The sequence below is a fragment of the Capra hircus genome, chromosome 4, assembly GCF_001704415.2.
Source record: "Capra hircus breed San Clemente chromosome 4, ASM170441v1, whole genome shotgun sequence".
Taxonomy (NCBI): Eukaryota; Metazoa; Chordata; class Mammalia; order Artiodactyla; family Bovidae; genus Capra; species Capra hircus.
Genome location: NC_030811.1, coordinates 2,963,752 through 2,986,737, shown reverse-complemented (window position 1 = coordinate 2,986,737; position 22,986 = coordinate 2,963,752). Strand labels below are relative to the sequence as shown.

The 22,986-nt window shown below is 55.6% G+C and overlaps 1 protein-coding gene across 3 annotated transcripts in view; it reads left to right on the top strand.

Moving 5' to 3' along the window:
* The window catches only part of DPP6 (dipeptidyl peptidase like 6), a 974,485-nt gene extending 967,498 nt beyond the window's left edge, over positions 1 to 6,987 (top strand). For all 3 annotated transcript variants that reach the window (XM_018046661.1, XM_018046659.1, XM_018046660.1), the window contains exons 22-26: positions 1,533 to 1,644; positions 2,581 to 2,639; positions 3,276 to 3,348; positions 3,437 to 3,510; positions 5,148 to 6,987. In XM_018046661.1, coding sequence (XP_017902150.1) covers positions 1,533 to 1,644; positions 2,581 to 2,639; positions 3,276 to 3,348; positions 3,437 to 3,510; positions 5,148 to 5,294 — 465 coding nt within the window. In that variant the 3' untranslated portion in view covers positions 5,295 to 6,987. The remainder of the gene's footprint in view (positions 1 to 1,532; positions 1,645 to 2,580; positions 2,640 to 3,275; positions 3,349 to 3,436; positions 3,511 to 5,147) is intronic.

Sequence of the window (22,986 nt, the reverse complement as noted above, 5' to 3'; positions counted from 1 at the left end):
GAATCTTACAGGGTGGGCCCTTGTCAGATTGCCTTCTCTCACTTGGCGATATGCATTCAAGGTTCCTCCACGTCTCTTTTCCCTCCCACAGCTCATTTCTTCCTAGTACCAAACAGTCACTGCCTGAATGCACCATGCTTTATCCACTCGCCTACTCTAGGGCATCTTGGTGGCTTCCAAGTCGCTGTGGCAGTGATGAATAAAACATCATCCCTGTGCAGGTTTTTGTGGACATCTAAGTTTTCAGCTTCTTAAATACCAAGGAGTGTACAATCATATGATAAGGGAATGCTCAGTTTTGGAGGGATCCACTGAGCTCTCTTCCACAGAGTCTGTAACACTCGGCATCCCCACCAGCAGCAAGTGGGTTCCCAGCAGAGTTCCAGTACTGCATGTGCTCACCAGCCTCTGGTGTGATCAGTCAACGTTTTACAAAAAAAAAGCTGCAAAATGACCTGTAAGATTTGGCGATTTCTTTGACCGTGAACATTATTTGCAAAAAGACTCTTATGTCGTTAAGAGAAAGATAGTCCTGTTTTACTGAAGGAGAAACTTACGATCAAAACCCGTTAATTCTGCAGTGAGCTTGGCACAGATGTCTCGCCACCCTCCCGCACCAGCACACACCCCTGCACACACACCCACACCCTTAACACCTTCCCACCTTTGCTCATCAAAGCATGCCCTGTGTGCCCACTTCCCTCCTGGCCTGCCAAGAAGCAGGAAGACATCTGGGCCAACCTGCACCCACAGCAGGCCCGGTGTCATGCTCACTCTCCCAAGGAGGCTCACGCTGTGGTATTCCATCTCAACCCCAGAGTGAGGGCCACACCAGATCCGAAGGACTGGCCACGTGCCAGACACGTGTGGACATCTGTCCCGTGTAGGCCCCTGAGCAGAGCATTGTGGTGGCCTGTGCCCGAGCCCTTTGACATTGACTCCTCATGGGCCTGTCCTCAGAAGCACAGAAAATGGGGGTTTCCCTGGCGGTCCAGTGGCCAAGACTCCACACTCCCAGTGCAGGGGGCCGGGGTTTGGCCCATTGCCAGGGCACTAGATCCCGCAGGTCACAGCTAAGACCTAGTATAGCCAAAAAAAAAAAAAATCAGAGAAGATGGGTTGACTCTGTCTGTAGACAGAGAAGGCAGCAAGCAGTGGTATGCTGGAGGCGCCGGACTGAAAGGACGCGACAGTCGTGCACACGCACAAGGGTTCTCCAGCGCACGGTCACACTCCACGTGACCATCAGATTCCGCCTTCAGGGCGCATGAACACGAGGCCTCGGAAGGGAGCTCGCCTCACGGTGCGTTTAGCTGGAGAGGTGTTTGCGTTCCCTCTTTTTACGTCCCCTGGAGATGTTTAATGTCGACTTTTTAAAATATAGATTTATTTATTTTAATTGGAGGCTGATTACTTTACAATATTGTATTGGCTTTTCCAAACATCGACATAAGGTGAATCCACCACGGGTGTAAGAAAGGGCCCCGCGGCAGCGCTGCTGAGCCCCGCCCCCTGTCTGTCCCCGCCCCCAGGACTACGGCGGGTACCTGAGCACCTACCTCCTCCCGGCCAAGGGCGACGGCCAGGCTCCAGTCTTCAGCTGCGGATCCGCGCTCTCCCCCATCACGGATTTCAAGCTCTACGGTGAGGGTCCTGACGAGGTGGGCACACACCCTCCCCGCGCCACACCCCAGGGCCTCATCTGATACCCCTCGGGGAGGTGTGGGCAGCGGTGACGCCTGGTAGACAGCCTGAGTTGGGAGTGCAGGGCGGGGGGTTTTCCAAGCTGCTTATTCTGAAAGGGGTTGACCCACCCGCGTCCCTTAATCATCCTCCCCAACATGAGACCAGGAGCTGAAACGACCAGCGGTCCGCCTGCAGCATGGGCATGGTGGGAGCGGAGGGAAAGAGCTCCCTGCACGCCACCCCCAGCGCCAGCCTTCTGCTTGTGCCCCAGGGTCAGCTAGCAGAGCCTGAGCCGTGTCTCTCTCAGCCTGGGGGTGTTCGCGGCCGAGGGTCCCGGGGGTCTGCTCCTCCTTGCTCCCCGCACCTGAGGCCCCCCTCCACTGTGCGACCCCAGGTGTGGGGCCCAGCCCCCGCCCGCCTGGACCTGGCTCTCCGGTCACTGATCCGGGCCTGAGGCTCCCGGCGTCCCTGCCCTTTGGTCAGCCAGCCTCTTTTCCCCAAACATGAATGGTTCTGTGACGTTACTGCTGGTTTAAGTGTGGGACAGGCCTTCTCCTCGGGCTGTGAGAGCCGGCACTCAGGTCAGGGCCGCAGGGAGGCTTGGCCATCAGCCCCAGCTGCACGCAGGGACACAGCAGCAGGGGCTGGGGGCCCGGAGGCTCACGGCTGACGCTTTCATCTTTGGGAAGTGATTCGTGCACATTTCAGCTGAAAACCATACAGGAACTCGCCTAATTCCAGATTTTAATAACCTAGAATGATCGCCCCATGGAATACATGCGACATAGTCTGTGTTTTCAAATTCATCGAGGCTCTCTAGGGGCTTTACTCCAGCTATTTCACAGTCCGAGGGGCCGAGGCCAAGGGCTAACGCTCCCCTCTGCTTCCGTCCAGCGTCTGCATTTTCCGAGAGGTACCTGGGCCTCCACGGACTTGACAACCGAGCGTACGAGGTACGTCTGATCGCAGCCACCGCTTGGGACGGCCCCCTCTTAGCCTTCTGCTGGCCCGTGTCCCAGCACAGCTCCCTCTGAGAAAGCCCCTGGCCCCACCCCTGAGGATGTGGGTGACCGAGCCCTCTCCCAGGTGCATCTGGCTGTCCGTCTGGAGCCGGGGGGCAGAGGAGGAAGCGGGGAAGGCTTGGGTGGGGAAGTCTGTCCTGGGGTCCATAGGCTGGCTTATGCATGGGCTCTGCCCCCAAGGCTGCTTCTGCTCCAGGAGAGAGCGAGCCCTGGATGGGAGAGAGCAGGCAGGACGCACCTCTGACCCACCCCCCAGTCCCCGCGCAGCAGCTGAGAGCGGAGGTCACCCAGGCCTCTCCTCACCTGGGGCCCCAGAGAGGCCGCTGAGGCTTCAGGGCTGAAAGCCACGCACGGACATCATTCTGGCCAGCGTGTCACTCCCGGCAGGATGGCGGCCCCAGGCTTCCTGCAGCGGGAGGGGACCCTGTCTTCCTGCCCTCCCTTCCCCCCCACCCCTCATCTCCTACCCCGTCCTCTTCTTGATCGGGTGAGACCACCAGGGCAGGGAGAGAGTGCCCGCTGCACCGCCCGGCCAGGCCCCATGCTGACCCCCCTCCCCGCCTGCAGATGGCCAAGGTGGCACACCGGGTGTCCGCGCTGGAAGGGCAGCAGTTCCTGGTCATCCATGCAACCGCCGACGGTGAGCACCTGACCCTGGGGGCTGCGGGGAACATCGCCCTCCGTGCTGCCACGGGCTCTGACAGACCCTGTCCTCTTTCTTTCAACAGAAAAAATCCATTTCCAGCACACGGCAGAGCTCATCACACAGCTCATTAAGGGAAAGGCTAATTACAGCTTACAGGTACAGGGCTGGCCCAAGACACCCCCTGCCCCCCGACAGAGGCGAGCCACACGCCCAGTCCTCCCACTCTGCAGGGACACGCTGCTGGGCCCGGTCCTGGGAGGTGGTCGGGGACACATCGGGTGGGATGAGCAGGGCTTAAGGGGGCAACGGGGGACGAGACGGTTGGATAGCATCGCTGACTCGGGGTATTAGTTTGAGCAAGCTCTGAAGATAGTGAAAGGCAGGGAAACCCGGCGTGCTGCAGTCCATGGGGTTGCAGAGCCGGACGCGACTGAGCGACTGAAGAACAACAAACGGCAGCTGGGTTCTGCTCTGGGGCTGCGTTCAGGCCCCTTTGGAACGCCCCTTACCCCGCCCCGCACCCCCAGGGAGCGCTTCCCCGAAGGACAGAGTCCTGCCTGGTTCACATGTCATCTGAGCTCTGTTGAGAGAGCTCAGGTCACACTACAAGGCCAAGTGCATCGTATGACACGTCACAGCCCCAGTAGGTCCAGCAGCAGAGCTCTGAGTGCCGGAGTGGACCACGCCGCAGATACAGGTGGGGCCCAGCCCAGGCCCCCTGGATACAGCTGCAGACGCAGAGCAGCTGAGATGCTCAAGCCTGTAACGGTGACAAGGCCAGCTGAGGGCTCCGGGGCCCAGGACCCGGCGAGGGGGAGAGGTGCCTCCTGCTCTGCACCTCTCAGAGCTGTTTGTGGCTTAAGGCACAGGCACTAGCTCAAGGACCACCTTCCTAAATACTGAGACCAAGGTGGGTGTCACAAAGACACCCAAGACGCAAGAGAAGGATGGGGTGTACGTGCAAGAGGCAGCCTGGTATCCTGGCAAGACCACAGGCTTTGGGGCCAGTGAGGCCTGGCTCTGAGTCTCTGCTGGGACCAGGCCCTTCGTGTGGAAGCTGGGTGGAGCCCAGGGTGCCTGGGGCCATCACACTTGGGGACGGGATGATCAGCTGCCATCTTTTCAGCCCCGCAGTGTCCTAGGGCGCCTGCCATGCCAGACACCTGGGGTCCATCCCCGGGTCGGGAAGGTCCTCTGGAGAAGGGAATGGCAACCCACTCCAGTACTCTTGTCTGGGGAATCCCATGGACAGAGGAGCCTGGTGGGCTACAGTCCACAGGGTCACAAACGTTGGACACGACTGAACACAGCGTTTTGTGTCCCAGGCCTTGTTCTGAGCCTTTCAGGGAAATTTCGACTTTCAATCCTCACCACGCTTAATGAGTTAGATTTGATGATGATGATTGTCTCCATTTGACCCCTCTGGACGCTGAGGTCCAGGAAAGCCCCTGTGCCTGGCGAGCCGGGAGCTTGCTGCACTCACTGGGGTCTCAGAGACGCTGTTCCGCCCAGTTCTCTGGTGGGAGTCCTGACCCCTGCAGGCCTGGCCGCGGCCTCTGTGGTCCCCGAGCCTGGATCCATGTTGCGGATCCGAACAAGCAGAGCCAGAGGCACAGAGTCTACTAGACAAGAGTGTTGTCCGATTCCTTCCCTGATGCTCTGAGGACGCCCTCTGCCGTCGGAGCTAAGAGTCTGGCCACGCGGGCGGTGGGGTGGGGGGTCTCCATGTCTCCCCGGCGCCTGGCCCACAGGGGGCGGTGGCCACGTGGCTGAGTCCTCTGCCCCCGTTGCAGATCTACCCGGACGAGAGCCACTACTTCAGCAGCGCCGCCCTGCAGCAGCACCTATACCGCTCCATCCTGGGGTTCTTCGTGGAATGCTTCAGGATCCAGGACAAGCTCCCCGCAGTCACAGCAAGAGAGGAGGAGGAGGAGGACTGAGCCCCACGACAAACCGCCCGGCACCCCCTGGGACAGGGCACGCTGCTCCGGGCACCCCGCGGCCTGTCCCGCAGAGGCGGGGGCGCCTCCTTCATCGCATGTGTGTCTCGGGTCCGAAGGCATTTCCGCTCCAGAAACAAGCTCCTTGCCGGGTTGGAGGTGCGTCGCCGCTCCCGAGGGGCTTCTTCGGAGCCTGGAACCACCGCCTCCTCCCCCTGCAGCGTGACCGGGGCCTCCCCACGACCCTCCCCAAGGAACAAAGCGGAGCCTGGACGGCACGGCCCTGGAACTGGAGCTGGCTAGCGGCAGCGTGGGACCCGGCCTCCCCCGAGTACCGCGCCCACCAGGGAGCACCACCCCCGCGTGACGTCACCGCGCCATGGACCAACCAGAGCACAATTACTTTCACAGTACCTGTCCCTAGATTGGCCCGCTCCTTTTCAATTAGGAGATTCCGCATTTTAAGGGGCTGTACAAAGTGTCACTGTAGCTGATGCTGATGGTTAACCTTCTGGAATTAGTTTGCGTTTTTCTATGGTTTTCACCTGACACTGTCTCTGATCACGGGCTTGTTTTGCTGTGCGCTTTTTTTTTTTTTTGCTTTTGTTTTGCTTGGTTTCGTTCAGTCAGTATGTAGGCTTTGCACTTGTTTGGATAAAAAAACAAATCAGAAGTAACGGCTTTCTCCTCAAGGTCGTCTCTAGACTTTGTGGGGACATTTCAAAAATACTGCAAACGACATCGGGCACTGTTCACTAAAGGGTCATAAATAAAAAGTCGCCTCCCACCAAGTGCGTTAGGGTCTGGCTCAGATTTGCGCCGTCCATTTCCACGCGTCCTGAAGCCCATCCCTTTCCTCCCAGATAGGTTGTCTTTTCAGATGACATTTGGTTAAAAAACATGAAAAGACCAAGCATTAGCTCCACCTCCAGGCCGGTCACGTGTGCTCGGGTGAGGAGAACCCTGGAGGAACGAAGGGGCCCACGCCAGCATCGCCCCCAACCCCCACCCCCTGCACGCAAGCAGCCTCGGCGACGTTCCAGCCTGGCCTCATGAGGCGTCCTCTGCTCAGAGGCAAGCCAGCATCCGCGTGTATCTCACTCCATTGTATATAGAGACAGGACTGCGGTCAGCCATCGCCACTGCCCCCTGCCCTCCGCCAGGTCCTTGTCGTGTTTTGCCTGCATGCTCGCAGCCTGCCCAAGCTGTTGTCTCTACAAGTGCTCGTTGGAAATGCACTGAAGACCATCATCGCCTCTGGAGCTTGTTGACAGCCTGAACATCAGTCCCGGGTCTCCGGGTCCCGCCCCCGCTGGGGAGCAGGGGTCCCTGACATCCTCGTCTGCAGAGAAGACAGGTCCATGTCGCTCTTTGGTGTTCGGGGGTTTGTGTTTCATCTCCGCGAGCTCTGAATGTCAGTTGCACTTGGTTCGACTGGAAGATCTCCGTCATGGGATTTCTTGTTTCAGGTGATGCATCAGCGTTTGGGAAAAGAATGAAGGTGCTGCCCGCAGGACCGCTCCGATGCTACCTGGCTGTGCTTTCTGTCTCGTCAGGGGGCTTGACCGACTGCACAGCCAGCTCAGTCTGAAAGGGGAGGCCGGCTCTGGCCACGAGGTCTGGCAGGAGGGAGTGAGGTGTGGCATGGTAGTGTTTGCTCATCCATGGAATAAAACATTATTTTACCACTCGAGAGCTCTTTTCTTGCTTATCCTCCACCCCCCTTCACCTCCGAAAGTGTGCCGAAGTCTTCGCGGTCCTCACTGGGCCCTGACCAGGTCTGATGTGTCCTCAGGGGTCTGTGTGCAGCTCCTAAAACCTGCATCGACGGTAGCAGTAGCCCTGATGGTAGAAAGGGTGGGACCAGTTAAGTCCATCAAAGTCCCAGATCAACCAGGGATGTGAATTTGAGTTTCGTATCTGAAGTTTCAAGGGGAAGACGTAGAGGCCCTCCCCAGCACTAGCAGTAACACTGGCTCTCCATTGAGGCCCCTGCATTGCTCGCTAGAAGGTGTTAGCAAACCTGCATCTGCTAGAAATTCATTCACTTTGTTGTTGTTGTTAAGTCAGTAAGTCTGATGTAGCCCAGCCTGGAAGCAGAGAGCTTGATAAACTGAACCGTCCAAACCATCAAGCCCCCGCTGCCCCAGAGAAACCAGCCATCCCTCTGGTCTCCCCCGCTGGATGCTGGCACCCCTCCCGACCAAGGGGCAAGACACAGCTGGGCGCACCCCAGCCGGGCATGCTCACCCTGGCGCCCACGGTCACGCTTGCAGCCCTGGCCTCCGCCCCCTCCCCGGAAGGACACCAACTCCCTGTCGGGTGGGGCTTGACGGTTTTGCACAAGAGCGCATGTACCCCACGTTTGGAAACACTGGGTGTATCGATAAGAGGGGCCCTGAGAGAAGACCCTGACCTTGACCCCTGGGTGGGACCACCCGGTTCCACTCGAATGCCCTTGACTTCCTCCAGGGAAGGAGGAGAAGGCCTCGGGGGAGGCCTGGACCCAGCGCCTGCCCTGTGTGTTTGAGGTGGCTTGTGTGACGCACCTGAGTGTAGCTACTTATTTCAGATTTCAGTTCAGTCCAGTTCCATCGCTCAGTCGTGTCCGACTCTTTGCAACCCAATGAATCGCAGCACGCCAGGCCTCCCTGTCCATCACCATCTCCCGGAGTTCACTCAGACTCATGTCCATAGAGTCGGTGATGCCATCCAGCCATCTCATCCTCTGTCGTCCCCTTCTCCTCCTGCCCCCAATCCCTCCCAGCATCAGAGTCTTTTCCAATGAGTCAACTCTTCGCATGAGGTGGCCAAAGTACTGGAGTTTCAGCTTTAGCCTCGTTCCTTCCAAAGAACACCCAGGGCTGATCTCCTTGAGAATGGATTGGTTGGATCTCCTTGCAGTCCAAGGGACCCTCAAGATTCGTCTCCAACACCACAGTTCAAAAGCATCAATTCTTCAGCACTCAGCTTTCTTCACAGTCCAACTCTCACATCCATACATGACCACAGGAAAAGTTTAAATTAGCTTTTAAATGTTGGAATGAGACCACAAAGCTGTGGCGCTCCAGAGCCCTGCACAGGGAGCACAGCCCTGACCCCGGGACATTTTTTCTCCACAGCATCTCCTGGGGCCAGCCTGCCCCATTCACAGAGGTGCCGTGGAGGTGGGCAGGAGGCCATGTGTACCCCTGGCCTGGAAGCAAGCCCCTTCCTCTCTTGCCTGACCTGGCAGTCCCAGTAAAATGATCTCACGAAGGATCGGTCACCTCCCCGAAACCCATTAGAAACCTCAGGGTCCCAGGAGAGGCTGGAGGGGCCTCTCGGGGAGGCCCTTGGCCCTCCTCCGGCAGCTTGTGGCTGTGCGCTCTCGGGCCAGTCAGGAGGAAAGAGCAGGAAGCCTGTTAGCGCCCGATGTGGACGCTGAGGATGTCCAGGCCGTGTGTACAGGCTGAATTCTGCCCCCACTTCCAACATAGGACCAGCTTGGGAGAGCCTAACACGTTCCCCTCGGCAGTCATGTGGGAGCCCCACATGCAGCCTTGCCCCAGCCCCTGCCGTGGCACTCCTAATCCCCCTCCCATGACAGAGCTGTCCTGCTCCATGCCTGCCTCCGGCATCCACCAAGCACACACAAGGGCAGCTGCCCCCAGCTCCAGGACCCCTGAGGAAGCCACCTCTGCTGGCTCTGCTGTGGGTGGGTAGCAGTCTGCTAGTGACTTGGACAACAGGAGCCGAGTTCTCAGAGCTCTGGAGGCTGGAAGCTGACAATCAGGGTGCTGCAAGTCAGGTTCCCAGGGAGAACCCTCTTGCTGGTTCACAGATGAATCCTCTGGCTGCGTCTGCACCCAAGAGAGACAGGGAGAGCTCAGGCCTTTCTTCGTCTTATAAAGCCCCTAACCCCACCATACTGGAGGAGGAAGCGGCAATCCACTCCAGTTTTCTTGCCTGAAGAATCCCCATGGACAGAGGAGCCTAGCGGGCCACAGTCCATGGGGTCGCAAGAGTCGGACACGACTTAGCAACTTAACCACCACCACCAGTCCCATCGTGGGGTCTTATCTGTACCAGCCACCTCCCAAAGGTCTGTCTCCAAGAACCATCCTGTTAGCGTTAGAGCTTCAACAGGTGAACTTGGGGCAGGAGGGAGACACACGTTCCGTCCAAATCCGAGGTTCTCATCTTCATCTGGCATCCCTGAGAGAAAGGTTTCAGGGGAGCTGCTGAGGAGAAGCAGGGACCCTGGAGCTGGAGGAGGAGCCAGCCTCGGGGACACGGCCTCCCGGGGGGAGCTTCTCAGAGCATTAGGATTGGCGGGCCACTGGGCGCTGGCCCTGAGACACCTGGGCTCCGTCCGCAGTCTCAGAGAAGCCAACCACCATCTGAATCCCGTCACTCACTACATAGACAGGGGGTCAGAAGACCAGAGAAGGCAAGGGAGTTGCCCAAAGGCACACAGCAAGGCAGCCGCAACCCCAAGGCAGTGCATTGATCATTTCTTTCTTGAGGAGTGACGCCCAGGCCCCCCTCCAGGGTCTAACACAATTCTCTGGGTGTGCGGGGGGAGGCAAGCCCAGCCCCCACTCCAGAGCCAGGTTTTCTGGAAATGGGTGTCATGGTCTTGGTTCCAGGCAAACGACGGATCCGTGGATGCCTCCTGTCCCCTTCTGTTCAGCCCTCTTTCCTGGGATCTCAGTGGATCAGCCTAGGAAGCAGTAGATGCTGTATCTGTGTCCCAGGCCAGGGTCTGAAGCCCCTGAGGGTTTGGAAGTAATGTTTGGAAGCAGAGCACCCTGAGCAGGTCACACGTCGACCTCCATTGTGGCTCTCCGTAACGTAGACCTCCAGCCCCAGGATGGTGGTACGGTGTGGACACACGGAAACACACACGTGTTTGAGAAGCACCGCACTGAAGGACACGGCCCCACGGGACCTGAGCAGGTGTCCCCAGGGCGTAGGCTTTGGCCCCAAACATCCAGCATGCTGGAGGACCAGCTATGACCACAGGAACTGCTCCCAGGAGCCAGCACCACGGGCCGGACTCCCCTGGACGGGTCTCTGGCCACTGGCAGGTATGCGGAGCTGCCGCGGGGCAGCCAGCACCCACGACACCCTCAAGAGGCCCCATCTGCCCTCTCCTTCCTCCTCTCTGGCCCCTGGAGCTCAAGCAGACCCTCAGGGCACGAGGCGGGCGCTTCACGCTGGGAGAGGCAGAGAAGGAGGAACACGCCTGGGGTCCGGCAAACCCCAGCCCCGGCAAACCCCCCACCCTAGCCCGGTGCTGCTCTCCGTGGGCTTCTCACGTCCCACGGGAAGAGCTGTTAGGGCGTTGCTCCAGGAAGCAGGATCCCCACTTGGCCTCATGCCCTGGGACTCCCAACCTGCAGGGGGAACCTGCTGCTGTTTGCGGAGACAGGAGCTGTATTGAGCTCCTGGGGAGCCTCTTGCCAGTCAAAGGCTGGGTGGGTCACAGCCCCTGGGCCCCCGAGGCTCGTGGTCCTGCAAAACTCATCAGGCCTCATCAACATCACAACACACGGCCCTGGGCGCTTCAGCACAAAGCAGGTCCGTCTTCGATGATTCAAGAACCAGGCTTGGGGACCAGGCAGCGGCTTCAGAGCTGGCATGACGTGTCAGTTACACAGGAGTTTCAGGGCTGAGCTCCTCCGCCTGGAGAAGTAACAGCCTCTCTGCCCCGCTCCCCCGTTTACCCTCCCAGTAGAGCGGCCCTGCTTCATCCACAGCCCGGCTGGAAGGGGGGCAGGCGGGCGCAGGGGGCGGAAGGGAGCAGGCGGGCTCTGTGGGCGGCCTTTCTGGGCCACCTCCCCTGTGCCCTGGCGGCGGGGCCAGGAGCTCGACTGGTCTTCCCGCGCTCGGGTCCGTCATTCGTCAAGATGAGCCTGGCAGGGGTCCTAGCTGCCCGGGGGCTGCCCTAACAAAGTGCCCCAAACCGGGCAGCTCAAGTGGCAGAAATGTATGCTCTCGGGACGCTCGAGGTCAAAAGTCTGCGATGAAGGTGTTGCAGGAAGGGGGACCCCTTCCAGGGCCCGAAACTGGGCTCTTGTCTAACACTCGGAAATGAATTGTCCGAGGAGACACATGTGCTGACAAAGCGAGAGATTTTATTGGGAAAGGGCACCCGGGTGGAGAGCAGGAGGGGAAGGGAACCCAGGAGAACAGCTCTGCCACATGGCTTGCCGTCTCGGGTTTCATGGTGACAGGATTAGTTTCCAGGTTGTCCTTAGCCAATCATCCTGACTCAGGGTCCTTCCTGGTGGTGCACGCCCTGTTCAGCCAAGATGGACGCCAGAGAGGAGGATTCTGGGCGGTGGTCGGACATGTGGTGTCTCCTTTTGACATTTCCCGCGCTCTTCTGGTGGGAGGTGGCTTATCAGTTCCGTGTTCCTTACCGGGACCTCCTGTCATAAAACAACTCATGCAAGTGGTTACCGTGGTGCCTGGCCAGGGAGGGCGGTTTCAGTCAGCGTGCTTTCCCTCACAGAGGTGTTGGGGCGTGGGCCTCCTCCCGGCTTCTGGGGGTCCCTCCGTTGAGGTGGAAGACCTCCGACCCTCGGACAGCCTCACCTAGCCTGCCCGAGTCCACGTTTCTCTGTTCCATGAGGCCACCTCCCCCCTGGTCAGGAGCCACCCTGCCGGCCGTATCTACACTTGATCATCTGCGATGGTGGAGCACAGACCCCTGGAGAAGGTCCCATCCATTCAAAGCCCCTGCGGGTGAGTTAGGATGGGGTGGGGGGTGGGGGCAGTGACGCATCTGAGCCCCTAACATGGGGTTTCCTGCCAAGGGACAGCTTGGGTGTTGGGGAGGAAGGGGAGACCGGGGCCCGAGGGGGCGGCAGGCCTGGGGGTCCGTGAGCCGGCCTGTCCTCCCACCCCGACCCTGGAGGAAGCCAGGCTGCCCCTGGAGGGATCTATGCGCTTCTGGGAAGGGGCGGCCACAGCCCCCCGGGCCCTGCAGGGCTCCCCACTTCCTCCGGGCTCCCGTCTGGATTCTCCCAGTGTGCACCTCGGTGGAGCCGGGAGCCATCCACGGCCCTGCCGGCGGCTCGCGTCTCAGGGAAAGGCTGTGGGGCCCGCAGCCACACCCGCAGGGGAAGGCCCGTAGGAGTGGGGCTAAGGGGCCTGCCCCCCCCACCCCAGGCACGTGCTTCTGGGCCTACCAGGGCTTCCCACAGGCAACTGAAGGCCTTTCTTTTAATTCTAGAAAATCCCCAAAGCAGCTTACTGACCCTCAGGAGGTGTAGCCCTCCTGCCCTCCCCAGTCTTGCCTATAGACGCCTTCCCACCAGGGCTTCGGGTTTCCTGAGCGCGGGCCGCCCACCCACCCTCCTTCCTGGCCCCGGCCGGAAACCTCTGTCTGCTCCAGGTTCTGTTCAGCCTCACTGGAAGTCAGGCATGGCCTGGGAACCCGGGTCCCAGGGCAGTTGGGCCTGAGGGAGCCATCTTTGCCCCTGGCATCGTGGTTTCTACCAGAATACCCCGCCAGGCGCAGGGGGAGATTTCCTAGGCAGACATCCAGGAGAGGGTCGGGCAGTCTCGCTGCCCATGGGGACACCCCATCCCACCTCCCAGGATGGAGTGGACAGAGGCCCTGCCGACAGTCAGCGAGCGGCAGGGTATAAACCCACCCAGCAAGGATGGGCTGGCCCAGAGGAGCCGGGCTGGTCCCCAACCAGCGTCCGGTCCCCTGGCCTCCCTGAGAGGCCTTGAGGGCAGATGGGCGAGGTGCAGCCTGCCGGCCACAGGCTCCGCGCTCAGAGGGCCGCCCTCCACCTGCCTGCTGGCCGCTGTGTGTCCCGGGCAGGTGTCCTGGCCTCTCTGGGCTCCCACTCCCCCTCTCAGGAGGCAGCGGCCAGCTCAGAGGGGATGAGAACTTGGGTGGCATGTGATTCCTGATGCCTGGGAGCCTCGTCTCACCCAAAGAGCTGGAAGGATGCCTGACAGTTTGCATTCCGAGTTTCTTAAACTGCAACCTGAAGAACCTCTGGGAAACAGGTTTCTGGGCTGGAGGTGGGCGTGCTCCAGCCCGTGGGGGAGTGCTAGGTGGGCAGAGGGTCCCTGGGGCGTGGGCCCGAGAAGCGGGGCGGGGGGGGACTCCACGGGGGACCGCAGGCCAGGGTCACAGGGGGGCTGCCCCGAGCCTTCCAGACACAGGGCCGGGGTGGGGGGGAGCAGCGGGCGGAGCCTGCGCCCCGGGGGAGGGCCCCCACCAGGCCTGAGTCAGAGCTGCGGCCAGCAAGGGAGCGCCCAGCCCAGGGAACACTCACCCGCCGCCCTCACCCGCTGGGGAGCTGACGCTGTGCCCGAAGCCCACAGGGGCCAGGGCGGGAGAGGCCTCGCTCGGGGACCCCCGGCGAGCCCCAGTTGTCTGGTTGGGTCCCTGTCACAGGCCTGCTGGGGCGAGGAAGCAGCCAAGGACTCGGGAGAGCTTGAGACCCCAACCGGGCAGCGTCGCCCCCTGCCCCAGGGCAGCTGTGCCTGCAGTCCGCGTCCAGACAGGCCGGGGAGCGCCCAGGATCCCGGAGAACCCCGGGGAACAGCGGGTGGCCCGGGCCTCGTGTGCAAGGGATGCCCAGGTCCCCCAAGGCCGCAGGACGGCCGCCCCCGGGACCCTGCGGCTCACGGTGGGGATCCATGCGTCCGGCAGGCAGCTCGGCGCCTCCACAGGAATGTGCTTGCCTTTGTGCGGCTATTTCCTAGGAACTGGGGGGTCAGCTGTGCCCAGTTGGCACTGAGCTGGTTGTGGCTGGATGGGATCAGGGCCCTTCCAGCTGGGCCTGCACAAGTGCCCGGGGCCTTCGGCACGTGGGGCGGCCTGCGGCCCTGTGAGCCCCTGTGGAAGGACCAGTCCGCACCTTTTCCCAATCACCTTTCCCCGTGCTCCCCACGTGCAGCTGCCTAATTCCTTATCCTGTAAACGCCCCAGCCCAAGGCCTTCTGGGAGGCAGACTTGATTGTTCCGTCTCCTGCTCCGCCGCCTTGTGAGCAAGCCCTGGCGTCTCTGCGTTCAGCTGAGCAGCCGCCAGGAGGAACGGGTTGGGGACCGGCTGCACAGCCTCCCCTGGGACCCAGCGCTCAGGACCACTGACTCCCGCTGTCTCCACAGGCCTGCCATTTTGGAGACACCAGGTAAGGTCGGCTTCAGGCAGACCTGCCCCATTTGGGCTTCTCAGCGAGTCCCACCTGCATTCCCAGGCCTTGGGGGCGTCCGGGGGGCGCCCTGCAGCCCTTCCTGAGGGCTGTGTCCTCCCCCAGGCCGCGCTGCTGCTCCAGGCTGGTCCTCAGCACGCCTGGTTCCTGCTGCGTCTGGTTCCTCTTTGTGGACAGGCCGTGTTCTTACAGGCGCCTCTCAGGGAGTCTGACCAGGGCCGCGACTGTTGTAGTTTGGTGGATTAGTCATGTCGGGCTCTTTGTGACCTGTGGACTGCGGCCCACCAGCCTCCTCTGTCCCTGGGACTCTCCAGGCAAGAACACTGGAGTGGGTTCCATTTCCTTCTCTAGGGGGTCTTCCCCACACGGGGATGGGACCCGCATCGCCCGCGTCTCCCGGATTAGCAGGCACATTCTTTCCCACTGTGCCACCTGGGACGCCTGAGCAGCTGACTGGGGTGTGACCTGTCGGTCTGTGCTGCGACCTGCTGGTGTAACTGTCTTCGGCGGGAAATTACATGTGATGGTCGCCATCACTACCACCTGGTACCATTAGGCAATAAAACGAAGGAGACCCAAGCCTTGGCTTATGGGCAGTAGTAGTTATCTTAGAATAGTGTCCTTTTCCAAGGAAAGTTATCCAAGAGGATAGTTTGTTGTTGTTGAGTCTGACTCCTTCAAACCCTGTGGACTGTAGCCCATCAGGCTCCTCTGTCCATGGGATTTCCCAGGCAAGAATACTGGAGTGAGTTGCTTTGTTCTTTTTCTTCGAGATGGTTTTAGCAGTTCTGGGTCTTTATGTTTCTACCTAGGTTTTAGGGTTATTCTAGCTGTGAAAAATGTCCTGGGTAGTTTGCTACAGATGGCATTAACTCTGTTGGTTGCTTTGAGTGGTCTGGCCGTTTTAACACTCATTCTTTCAATCCGAGAGCTCGGGGTATCTTCCCACTTTCAACCGTCTTCAGTTTCCGTTATTAATATTTTTTTAGCCCTTTTATTGTTTTAAACCTTTTATTCTATATTGGGATATAGCTGATTAACAATGTTGGTGATAGTTTGAGGTGAGCAACAGAGTATATTCTCAGTATATAATTCTTCTACTTCCTTGATCAGGTTTATTCCTAAGTACTTTATTTTGGGTGCGGGATGCAATTTTAAAAGGGAGTTTGTTTTTTCTTAAACATTCCCTTTTTGATATTTCATTTTCAATGTAACAAATGCCACCAGTTTCTGTATGTTAATCTTGTATGCTGCTACCTTACTGAATTCGTCTCTCAGTTCTAGGAGTTTTTGTGAGGAGTCTGCAGGGTTTTCTATATATAGTATCATGTCCTCTGCATATCATGACAGTGTCACCTCTCCCCTCCAGCTTAAATACCCTTATTTCTTGTCTTTTTATTGTGGCTAGGACTTGCAATACTATGTCGAACAGAAGTGGTGAGTTCTATCTTTGTTACAGACTTTAGGGGGAAGACTTTCAGATTTTCACTGGTGAGTATTACACTATCTGTGGATTTGCCATAGGTTTTTATTATGTTGAGATACAGTCCCTCTATACCCACTTTTGTAAGCTTTTTAAATCATGAATGGATGCTGAATTTTTGCAGAGGCATTTTCTGAACCCACTGAGGATCATGCGGTCGTGGTTTCCGTCTTTGCTTTTGTTGCTGTGGTGTATGGCATTAACTTTGCTTGCGCTGAGCCACCCTTGCAGTGCTGATTTATCTGACTTGGCCGTTGCGTGTGGCCCTTTCTATGTCTTGTTGGCTTTGGCTTTTGCTAATTTGTTGAGAGCTGGTCCATCTACATTCGTCAGAGATTAATCAAACGACTACAACGTGTTCATCAAAGACACTGGCCTAGTTTTCTTTGCAGCGTCTCTGATTTTGCTATCAGGGTGATGGTGGCTTCACAGAGTGTCTTGAGTGTTCCCTCCGCTTCAGTCTTTTGGAAGAGTTTGAGTAGAATCGGTATAAGTTCTTTGCTTGTTTGGTAGAATTCCCATGTGAAGCCATCAGATCCTGCACTTTGGTTTGTAGGGAGTGTTTTGTTTTTTAATTTGCGGATTCTATTTCACTTCTGGGCTTCCCAGCTGGTTCAGTGGTAAAGAATCCACCTGCCAATGCAAGAGAGACAAGAGACATGTGTTTGGTCCCTGGGTCAGGAAGATGCCCTGGAGCAGGAAATGGCGCCCACTCCAGTATTCTTGCCTGGGAAACCCCATGAACAGAACAGGGGGGCCTGCTGGGCCACAGAGGCATAGACACGACTGAGCACACACACACCCTTCAACTGTCAGATCAGTTCAGCCGCTCAGCCGCGTCCTACTCTTTGCGACCACATGGACTGCAGCACATCAGGCTTCCTCATCCATCACCAGCTCCCAGAGCTTGCTCAAACTCATGTCCATCAAGTTGGTGATGCCATCCAACCATCTCATTCTCTGTCATTCCCTTCTCCTCCTGCCTTTTGTCTTTCTCAGCATCAGGGTCTTTTCCAGTGTCAGTTCTTCACATCAGGTGGCCAAAGTACTGGAGTTTCAGCTTCAGCATCAGTCCTTCCAATGAGTATTCAGGACTGATTTTCTTTAGGATGGACTGGTTGGATCTCCTTGCAGTCCAAGGGACTCTCAAGAGCCTTCTCCAACACCACAGTTCAAAAAGTATCAATTCTTTGGTGCTCAGCTGTCTTTATAGTTCAACTCTCACATCCATACATGACTACTGGGAAAACTATAGCTTTGACTAGATGGACCTTTGTTAGCTAAGTAACCTCTCTGCTTTTTAATATGCTGTCTAGGTTAAGGAGATCAGCCCTGGGTGTTCTTTGGAAGGGATGATGCTAAAGCTGAAACTCCAAGACTTTGGCTACCCCATGCAAAGAGCTGACTCATTGGAAAAGACTCTGATGCTGAGAGGGATTCGGGGCAGGAGGAAAAGGGGATGACAGAGGATGAGATGGCTGGATGGCATCACTGACTCGATGGACGTGAGTCTGAGTGAACTCCGGGAGTTGGTGATGGACAGGGAGGCCTGGCATGCTGCAGTTCATGGGGTTGCAAAGAGTTGGACACGACTGAGCGACTGAAATAAACTGAACTGAACTAAGGTTAGTTATAGCTTTTCTTCCAAGGAGCAAGTGCCTTTTAATTTCATGGCTGCAGTCACCATCTGCAGTGATTTTGGAGCCTAAAAAAATAAAGTTTCTCACTGTTTTCATTATTCCCCCATCTATTTCCCATGAAGTGATGGGACTAGTTGCCATGATCTTAGTTTTCTAAATGTTCAGTTTTAAGCCAGATTTTTCACTCTCCTCTTTCACTTTCATCAAGAGGCTTTTTAGTTCCTCTTCACTTTCTGTCATAAGGATGGTGTCATCTGCATATCTGAGGTTATTGATATTTCTCCCGGCAATCTTGATTCCAGCTTGTGCTTCTTCCAGCCCAGCGTTTCTCATGATGTACTCTGCATATAAGTTAAATAAGCAGGGTGACAATATACAGACTTGATGTGCTCCTTTCCAATTTGGAACCAGTCCATTTTTCCATGTTTGGTTCTAACTATTGCTTCTTGACAACCATACAGATTTCTCAGGAGGCAGGTAGTCTGGATTCCCATCTCTTTAAGAATTTCTCACAGTTTGTTGTGATCCAGACAGTCAAAGGCTTTGGCGTAGTCAATGAAGCAGAAGAAGATGTTTTTCTGGAACTCTCTTGCTTTTTCCATGATCCAGCGGATGTTGGCAATTTGATCTCTGGTTCCTCTGCCTTTTCTAAATCCAGATTGAACATCTGGAAGTTGTTCACATACTGTTGTAGCCTGGCTTGGAGAATTTTGAGCATTACTTTACTAGCGTGTGAGATGAGTGCAATTGTGTGGTAGTTTGAACTTTCTTTGGCATTGCCTTTTTTTGGGATTGGAATGAAAACTGACCTTTTCTGGTCTTGTCGCCACTGCTGAGTTTTCCAAATTTGCTGGCATATTGAGTGCAGCACTTTCACAGCATCATCTTTCAGGATTTGAAATAGCTCAGCTGGAATTCCAACACCTCCATTAGCTTTGTTCGTAGTGATGCTTCCTACGGCCCACTTGACTCCGCATTCCAGGATGTCTGGCTCTAGGTGAGTGATCGCACCATTGTGATTATCTGGGTCATGAAGATCTTTTTTGTATAGTTCTTCTGTGTATTTTTGCTCCCTCTTCTTTATATCTTCTACTTCTATTAGGTCCATACCATTTCTGTCCTTTATTGAGCACATCTTTGCATGAAATGTTCCTTGTTATCACTAATTTTCTTCAGATGTCTAGTCTTCCCCATTCTGTTGTTTTCCTCTATTTCTTTCCATTGATCACACTCAGGAAGGCTTTCTTATCTCTCCTTGCTTTTCTTTGGAACTCTGCATTCGGATGGGTATATCTTTCCTGTTCTCGTTTGCCTTTCACTTCTCTTTTCTCAGCTATTTGTAAGGCCTCCCCAGACAGCCATTTCGCCTTCTTACATTCCTTTTCCTTGGGGATCATTTGATCACTGCCTCTGCACAATGTCACGAACCTCCGTCCACAGTTCTTCAGGCACTCTGTCAGATCTAATCCCTTGAATCTATTTGTCACTTCTACTGTATAATCATTAGGGATGTGATTTAGGTCATACCTGAATGGTCTAGTCATTTTTCCCTACTTTCTTCAACTGAAGTGTGGATTTTGCAATAAGGAGTTCATGAAATGAGCCACGGTTGTTTTTACTGACTGTATGGAGCTTCTCCATCTTTGGCTGCAAAGAACATAATCAATCTGATTTTGATATTGACCATCTGGTGATATCCATGAGTAGAGTCTTCCCTTGTGTTGTTGGAAGAGCATGTTTTCTATGACCAGTGCGTTCTTTTGTCAAAACTCTGTTAGCCTTTGCCCTGCTTCATTTTGTTCTCCAAGGCCAAACTTGCCTGTTACTCCAGGTATCTTGACTTCCTACTTTTGCATTCCAGTCCCCTATAATGAAAAGGACATCTTTTGGGGTGTTAATTCTAGAAGGTCTTGTACGTTCTCATAGAACCGTTCAACTTCAGCTTCTTCGGCATTAGTGGTCGGGGCATAGACTTGGATTACTGTGATACTGAATGGTTTGCTTTGGAAACAAACAGAGATCATTCTGTCATTTTTGAGATTGCACCCAAGTACTGCATTTCAGACTCTTGTTGACTATGAGGGCTACTCCATTTCTTCTAAGGAATTCTTGCCCACAGTAGTAGATATAATGGTCATCTGAATTAAACTGCACCCATTCCAGTCCATTCCTAGGATATCAGTGTTCACTCTTGCCATCTTCCTGCTTGACCACTTTCAATTTTCCTCGAGTCATGGACCTAACATTCCAGGATCCTACACACTGTTGTTCTGTACAGCATCGGACTTCACTGTCACCACCAGACACATCGTTTGCAGTCACTTCATTTTTCTGGATCTATTCGTAATTGCCCTCTGCTCTTCCCCAGTGGCGTACTGGACACCTGCTGACCTGGGGGCTCATCTCGTGGCATCACATCTGAGAGATCTCCTCTCCTTCCATGCTAAATGACCGTCCTCCTGGGTAGAGTATCCTAGGTGGCAGGGTTTTCCCTTTCAGGACTCTGAACTTACCTGGCCACTCCCTCCTAACCTGCAGTGTTTCTGGAGAGGAGTCTGCCGGCAGCCTTGTGGGAGTTCTCTTGTAATGAATCCTTTAGACACCTGAATGCTTCCTTTAGACCCCTCTTTCACTTCTGACATTTTCATGACCCTCCGTCTTGGTGTGGGTCTGCTTGGGACCCCATCCTCTGTGGGGGTGCAGGCAGGTGGCCCTCGGTGCTGTGTTCAGAGCCACTGGTGCAGATCCTCTGAAATCAGCAGTTGTGCACCCAGGCCCGGCCCCCAGGTGCACCCACAAACCCACGGCTGCCCGGGCCCGACCTGCCCCAGCCAAGGAGCCGCCGCTGTCCAATCGGGTGCCCTGCAGGCGCCTAGTGGACAGAACCAGAGATCGGCCACAGGGAGGCTGATTTCAGCCCCACCTCCACAGGTGAGGGCCCTGCTGGTGTCTGAGTGCTCCTGGGGCTTGTGGTGGTGGAGCTGTGCTGGGGAGTGTGGAGGCTGCTGGGGGCCCACTCTGCCCGTCACATCAGTGCTTTGCTTCTACGACGGCCGGGGTGTCTTCCACACCACCCCAGTTGCAGCGGAGCCACACTCCAGCCCCTCAGGCTGTTCATGCAGCCAACCGTGGTCCTTTCCCCCGCCTATCCTGCATGAACCAGCTGGCACACATCTCTGGCTGGAGACTGGCTGCGTGCAGGCAGCACAGAGCCTCTCTGCCGGGCTCTCTGCCCTGCCTGCTACGTGCTCCTCCAAGTCTCTGAAGATCCCCTCTCTGTTTGGGTGAGGGCCTTTCTGGGGGCCGGAACCTGTCCCCTATCAGAGCTTCCTCCTGGGGGCACAGGCCTGGTTCTTCTTCCCCCTACCCGCCCCCCCCTCCACCGCCCGTTCTTCCCCCTGGGTTACCTGGAGATCTCTCCTGTGCTCCTTGCTGCCTGAGCTTTCCTGCCAGGAGGTATTGGGAGAACTGTTCCGTGCGTAGATGTATTTGTGGGAGGAGGTGAGTTCCATGTCCTTCTGTTCTGCCATCTGGATTCAAAGTCATGTACTTGTCTACGCAGAGGTATGAGATGATCCTAGAGGCTTGTTCGGATAGCAAGTGTGCCGTCTGCAGTCGGTCCGTGTTTCTCCCACCCGTTTGCAAAGTGAGATGGTGCAGACCAGCCGCAGCAGCTCTCCAGGCACAGGGCACAGGCCTGGCGAGAGAAGGGCCCAGCTGCCAGCCTGGACGGCAACTTTAAAACCTGCACTTAGAATAACTTGGGTATGTAAATCTGCTCTTTGAACTGTTAAGTGGTCTGAAATCTGAAGTATTTAAAAAAATTTTTTTAATATTACTTATAAATGAAATAACACTTCAGATATATTAAACTGTAGACACTAAAATCTAAAAGCTTTCTTATTGTGACTACTAGAAACTTTAGAATTACATACGTGGTCTACATTGTACTTCTGCTAATTCTTGAGTCAGGCCAGACAATGGGACTGAGAGACTTCCTTATGAGAAATAATTTTATAACCTAATCAACCTAGTAAGTTGATTTATCTTTTTCTTAAATCTTCATATGTAATTTCCTCTGAGCCTCCAAGTCAGTGCTTAGCAGCTGTGCAGGCCAGTTGGCTGTAGACAGCTCCTGGAGTTTTTAAGGAGTATTTCTTGGCAGCTTTTGCAAAAACACTCATTGAAAGGTTAATCAAATCAGTCAGACTTGCATGTTGCTTAAACAAACCCCCCTCTTCACTGAAGACTGCACAGATGCACAGACTCTACCCAGAGGCTTTTATGCCTCGATCATGTTCACTTTCCTTCAAGGGTGTAAGAAGCGGCCCATAACTCTGAATACTGAGCAACCAACATTTTGTGCTAACTCATGAAACTTCTGCCGTACTTCGGGGCCTTACAGATTCTAAATTCTTTCACATCAACATTCATTCCACCTGCGGTTCATGAGGAGAGTCAGTTCTGCAGGGAAGTGCGTTTGCTTAGGTACAAAAATGAGAACCAAAATGGACACACATTGAGACATAGTCTGTTACAGATGCAAGGAAGTGCCAACGGGGTGTTTGGAAGAGCTTGACAGATTACTGTTTCCAGCAGACCACCAGCGTGTCATGCACGAGTGCTGAGACTTAACGGTACCCACACGGCAAGAGACGGGTCACGGGGAAGTCGCCACAGGTGAGGTCCCAGCTGTGGAGCCTCACTTCACAGTGGTGAACTGCAGGATGCCAGGAGGACATCCCACGTAACTAAGTGATGCCCGAGCCTCCCAGCAGTGCTGACCACTCCTGTGGCGTGAAACTCCTGATGTGTTCAATGCACGTGCTCCCCCTTCACTTTGTTCGGGAATTAAACGGTAGGGACTGCGCAACAGGACAGACTGGAGCCAATTCCAGCTCCTTCTGGGAAGACACCTCAGCTACTGCCATGGAGGCAAGTTCCGTGTCTGAGGAGCATGCGGATGGGCGGTGATGTCGGGGCAGGGCTGAACCTCTGTGGCAGCACTGGACTGGAGAATACTGGAGTATACTGGAGAATACCTGTAGCATATTCAACACGCTCGAACGTCAGTAGTCACTGTAAGACGATGGTCTCCACTTCCGCTTTTGTACCTACAACCCAACAGGAAGTGTATTAGAACCGTACCTGGAACAGAAGTGGGAGAGATTAACGCCGTCTGGCCAGTTGGTGCCTGTGCTGTCTTAACTGCTAATGTTGTGAACATACCTCTGCTCAGGAGTTTATGTCTCACCTTGATAGAAAATTACTTCCACGAGAGAAAATTCTACCAGAAAATATTTTGCCTTGAAATTACTTAAAATGTGATCCAGCTTCATGCAAGCCCTATAAACTATACCAAAAAATGTGTCGTAAGAAAGGATCACTCAATTCTAAG